The 5,947-nt window shown below is 45.0% G+C and overlaps 1 protein-coding gene across 1 annotated transcript; it reads left to right on the forward strand.

The window, feature by feature from the left end:
* The first annotated feature begins 304 nt into the window (after positions 1–304).
* On the forward strand, positions 305–898 carry LOC122659331. Its single transcript, XM_043854455.1, has one exon. The coding sequence runs from the start codon at positions 305–307 to the stop codon at positions 896–898; it is 594 nt and encodes a 197-aa protein (XP_043710390.1).
* The last annotated feature ends 5,049 nt before the right edge of the window (positions 899–5,947 follow it).

Raw genomic sequence — 5,947 nt, forward strand, 5'->3', positions numbered from 1 at the left:
TGCTTTGCTGCTCGGCATCCAGTGCCCGTCTTGTTTCTCTCTTTCATTATGGCCGATCTCCTTACCAAGCCAACCGATCAATTGGCCACCATCCCACTTGATCAGTCTTCTCCCTTCTACCTGCACCACTCTGACTGGTGGCCTTCTCGTTTCCACTCCCCTCGATGGGGAGAACTACCCCACATGGAGTCGTGCGATGCACTTGGCTCTCTCTGCCAAAGACAAATTAACGTTTGTGGATGGCTCTCTCCTTAGGCCGACTGCCCCGCCTTCTTACGTTCTCTTATGGGACTGATCCAATGTCATGGTTCTTTCTTGGATTCTCAATGTCCTTGACAAGAACATCTCTCACAGTGTCATCTACATTGACTCTGCTCATGCCGTTTGGACGGGGCTTAAACAACGTTTCTCACGCAGCAATGCCCCGCGCATCTTTCAACTCAAGCACTCTATCGCCACCATTCAACACGACACAGATTCCCTCTCTATCTACTACACCCGTTTGATGATGCTTTGGGATGAACTTACTTCCTACAATCCCGTCCTTGCCTGTACTTGTGGTGCGCATTCCACCCTCCACACCGCTGTTCAACAGGAACAGGTTTACCAATTTTTGATGGGTCTCTCTGACAGTGCGGTGACCATTCATTCTCAGATCCTCACCATCGAACCCCTCCCAGATGTCAATCAGGTGTATCACCTCCTTCTACAGGAGGAGCAGCAACGTGCTCTGACTGTCACCGTCGCCATTTCTGACACTGCTGCCATGACCGCACCTCGCCCTTCTTTTGCCCCAAGCAAGACTTTTGGCAAGGGGCGTCCATTCTGTGATCACTGCAAGGCTTATGGCCACTATCGCAGCACCTATTGGCAACTCCATGGTTACCCACCTAGTTAGCCATCTCGTACCAATTGGTCTACCCAGGTCTCCAACTCGCGCCGCTCATCCCACGGTCCTTCTGTTGCCGCCACTATCGCCCCTACTACCGAGGCTTCTCCGCCCGTCCCCGGCCTGACGTCGACTCAATATCAGCAGCTCCTATCACTCTTGGGTACGGTCCACACCCCTTCTGCTGCCAATTTCGCAAGTACAGAGGCTTGTTTATCTGCTTCAGGTATGTATTCTTCTATATGGATTATCGACAGTGGGGCCAATGATCACATGACCTATGAGTTTTCTAGTCTGATTGACCCTATCCCTCTCCCCTTTGCCAAACCGGTTAGGCTTCCCAACGGCAGTACTTTGCCTATCACTCATCGTGGTTCCCACTCCTTAACCCCTGACATTCTCCTACATGACGTTTTATACGTTCCATCTTTCCAATTTAATTTAATTTCTATTTCTCGCCTGACTCATTCTTTGAATTGTGTTTTTTTGTTTTTCCCTTCTTTTTGTGTTATCCAGGACTAGTCAACGAAGCGGCTGATTGGGACGGGAACGATGCATGATGGACTTTATCACTTCACCACCTCCCCTCCTCCTCTAATTGTTTCCTCCGCTGCCCGTGCGCCCTCTTCCGCAGTCTGGCATATGCATCTCGGTCAGCCGTTTCCTGACCATCTCTCTCATTTATTTCCTTTGATTTCAAACGCTTCTAAGCGCCATGCAACCCCTTCCCCTGTGATGTTTGTCATCTTGCTAAACAGACTAGACTTTCTTTTCCAATTAATAGTAAACGTAGTGCTAAGGCTTTTGATCTCATACATTGTGATATTTGGGGAGGTTATCGCACTGCTTCATATTCTAGTGCGCATTATTTTTTAACCATTGTCGATGATTTTTCGTGCATTGTTTGGATTTATTTAATGCGTGCTAAATCTAAAACTTTTACACTTCTATGTCATTTTATGCCATGGTTAAAACCCAATTTCATTGTGCCATTAAAAGTATTCGCACTGACAATGGAAAAGAATTTTTATCCCAACCCATGCTACAATTCTACACCACACAGAGTATTTTTTCACCAATACTCTTGCATAGGCACCCCTCAACAAAATGGTGTTGCCGAACGTAAGCACCACCATCTTCTTGAGGTCGCCCACGCCTTACGTTTTCAAGCTCACTTACCCATCCATTTTTGAGGGGAATGCATCCTCACTGCCGCATATTAATAAACCATCTCCCCACCCCCAATCTCAATGGTAAAATGCCTCATGAGTTACTTTTTTGACGTCCCCCTACTTATGACCATCTCTGCGTTGTTGGTTCCCTCTGTTATGCTCACAACCATGCTCTGGGTCGCACTAAATTTGAACCCTATGCCATCCGATGTGTCTTTGTTGGTTATCCATATGGCCAAAAAGGCTATCGTTTGTATAACCTTACCACTCACTGCATTTTTGTTTCACATGACGTTGCTTTTTATGTGACCGTTTTTTCCATTTCCCCCTTCCCCTCTAGACATTTCTGTCGCCCTCCTTCCTCCCCCCTCCCCCGTACCTGTTCTTCCCTTACCCCTCCCTAACTTTCCACCCCCTTGCTTCCCTGCGACTGTTCTTGCTGCGCCCACCCCACCCCCAGCGGCTGTTCCACCTTCTCTAGTCTCCACCGTCCCTACCCCCACCCCCTCTCCCTCTCGGTTCCCCCTTCCCCCTTCTCCCATGACCATTTTTTGATTCGTACTTTTCCTTTCTCTCTGCTCTCTCATCTGAGCATGAACCCACTAGCTTCATTGAGGCCATGACCCATTCCCACTGGCATCCCGCCATACAGGCTGAAATACATGCTCTTGAACAGAATAACACTTGGTCTTTGCAGCCTCTACCTGCAGGTAAGAAACCCATTGGTTGCAAGTGGGTCTATAAAATCAAGCACAAGGCGGATGGCACGGTTGAGCACTACAAAGCCCGTCTTGTCGCAAAGGGCTATATGCAACAGGAAGGGCTTGATTATACAGAGACATTCACCCCTATTGCCAAGCCTGTTACCATTCGTAGTCTTCTTGCCATTGCCGCCATCCATGGTTGGCACCTTCATCAGCTTGATGTCAACAACGTCTTCTTCCATGGTGATCTTCATGAGGAGGTCTATATGCGTCTTCCTCTAGGGTATTCTCACAAGGGGGAGACATACTTCTGTAATTGCACAAGTCTCTTTATGACCTCAAACAGGCATCCTGAAATTGGTTAGCGACCCTCACCCGGGCCCTCCTTGACGTCGATTATCACCAGTCCTGAGCGGGCTATTCTCTATTCACCCATTCGGTTGGACTCACTTATACTGTTGTGCTCATATATGTTGATGATATTATCGTTCCACCACTATTCAGGGTCTCATTGATTTTCTTCAACAACGTTTCCACCTTAAAGATCTTAGACAACTTAAATATTTTCTGGGCATTGAGGTTGCTAGCAGTCCGGCTGGCATCTTCATCAACCAACACAAGTACACTCTCGACATCTTATCTGAGTCTGGCTTGCTTGCGGTGAAACCTGTTCCCTTCCCTATGGAATAGCACCTTCGCCTTGACCCTGATACAGGTCCTCTTTTGAACGATCCAGCCCAGTATCGTCACCTCATTGGCCACCTCATTTACCTCACCAGTACTCGGCCCGATATCACGTACTGTGTCAACACACTCAGCCAGCACATGCAAGCGATGCTGCTCTTTGCGTCCTTTGGTACCTCAAATCCGGACCTGGTATAGGTTTGTTCTTCTCGACCAAGAGTACCCTGCAGCTCATTGCTTTTTTGGATTCCGATTGGGCCACCTGCCCTACTACACGTTGCTTGTCACAGGGTACCTTACTTTTCTTGGCAGTAGTCTGTTATCCTAGAAGTCCAAGAAGCAAAGTACAGTTTCCTGCTCTTTTGCCGAGGCGGAATACCACTCCATGGCTAGCGCCACTTGTGAGCTCGTTTGGCTCCATAGCCTTCTCCAGGACCTTGGTGTCTCTCATTCAACGCCCATGCGCCTCTATTGTGATAATCAGGCAGCCCTCCATATTGCCGCCAACCTTGTATTCCACGAGCGCACGAAGCACATTGAGATTGACTGTCATGTCGTACGGGAGTGCATTTAGCCCAGTTGCCTCTCTACAGCCCATCTTCCGTTCGCCATACAACTTGCCGATATCTTTACAAAACCTCTTGGACGTGATCCTTTCCATAATATTCATTCCAAGTTGGGCGTTTGTGATCCACACGCTCTAACTTGAGGGGGAGTAATACGTGATCTCATATGGGAGAGATTCTAGGTTCCCATATCCTTTTAGATATCAATCTCTAGTCTTTGAGATTGTATCAATCTTCCTTTTATTTTGTTTTTATTTCTTTCCTTATTTCAATGGGATTCAATCCCTTCTCTGTATTTTACGATAAAACAGTCTCACATGTGATAATAAAATGATTCCATTCAATCTCTCAATTCTTGATTTATTAGTTTCTAACCACCACCAAGCCCTAAATCCAGAAATCTCTCCACTCTCTTTGAATCTTCTCAATCCTAAGCTGAAATGGGGTAGAATGCAAGCCAAATTAGCTCACGCAAGTCACAAACTAAACCCTAAGCTTCTAAGTTTAAAACCAAATGAGATTTGATAGAGATTTACATCTAGGTTTCTCCCAACATCAAATTGTTTAGAGATGAATGGTTCAATCTACTCTCCAAGGTATTAGGAAGCTTTCTCCTCAGCAATCTTGGCCAAGAGTTGACCATTACCATGGATTTTCACCTTGCTAGGGTAGTTCGAACTCTCCTTATTCTCTTCTTCTCTTCTCTCTTCTAAGAGTATATGAGTCAATCTAACTCTATCCATCCCATAAATGAATACATACGAGTTTGTTTGAGCCAACCCATAGTCCAACTTAAACCCAACCAATTCCTTTCTTCTCTACTCATCCCTCAAAGTCTAGGTTGAATCAGCACATGGTCTAATTCAAGTGAACCGAATTTATGGCCCATCCTGCCATGCCTAATTAACTCATGAACTATGAATTCAATCAATAATTATTAGCCTATATTATCAATAAATTAACCTTATTTCTTATTTAACTTTACATAGAATTGGTTAATACAATCAAGTTTATCATTACAAGGTATAATACACAAATCAATATCAAGTTGACTTAATGACATAAACACACCTCCAACATTCATGACCCCTCAGATCCTGCACCATCGTCTGAAACTAGAAGTTTCTTTGCTCTTCTGTCTCCTATATGAAAATTAACAGGGGTCAAAATTCGAGGTATTACATAGAGAAGACCTTCAGTCTAGGAATATAGGTAGTGGAAACAGCTGAATAAGCAGAGTCACCGAGGAGTTGAAGCAGAGCTCCCAAAGTTGGGAGGTTTTCTCATCGCCCTCTACCTGAATCCTATGATTCTTGGACTCAAGCTTTCTTGTTTATTCGGATTTGCTTCTTGATCTTATCTTTGGATAGTTCCTTCGTCCTTTTAGCTTCTCGAGAGTAAGCGAATGCATCTATTAAGGGATTTTTACTTCATCTTAGCCGTCAACTGAGAGATACACTTATGATATCTTGCATGTCACTGATCCATCTCCCCAATGGAGTTGTTCACGGAGACAGTGGGTTTTCAATGGCTGTTCATTATCTTCAAGCCGTTATGCGCAGCATTAATGAGCTTGTGCAGGCTGGATTTTTCTTGTAATTGAAGGTTAAGAGGCGATTTGTGTGTTATCTACTCTATTCATTTCTTTATCCTTCAGCGGCAAATCAAACGCTAGTAAGTTGCTTCACCTTCCACTTTATTTTTCTTGCGAATCTGGAATTCTTTGAAGCATGCCTGTGTTTTCCAAATTATATCCTTCTCCTGGAGATCGTCTAGTAGAAATCAGAGTTTATTTTGCACCTATACCTATTGCATGTTATTATCATCATGAGATCTATGCTACTTACTGTTTGAAAGACATTGGTGAGAGAGGCTTCGCTATTGCACTAGGCCTATTTATGTTTGGATCCACCAGGATGGTTGTCAAACCTT

The sequence above is a fragment of the Telopea speciosissima genome, chromosome 4, assembly GCF_018873765.1.
Source record: "Telopea speciosissima isolate NSW1024214 ecotype Mountain lineage chromosome 4, Tspe_v1, whole genome shotgun sequence".
Classification (NCBI taxonomy): domain Eukaryota; kingdom Viridiplantae; phylum Streptophyta; class Magnoliopsida; order Proteales; family Proteaceae; genus Telopea; species Telopea speciosissima.

Coding starts and splice junctions, on each gene's coding strand:
- LOC122659331 (XM_043854455.1), top strand. CDS start 305: ATGGTTCTTTCTTGGATTCTCAATGTCCTTGACAAGAACATCTCTCAC.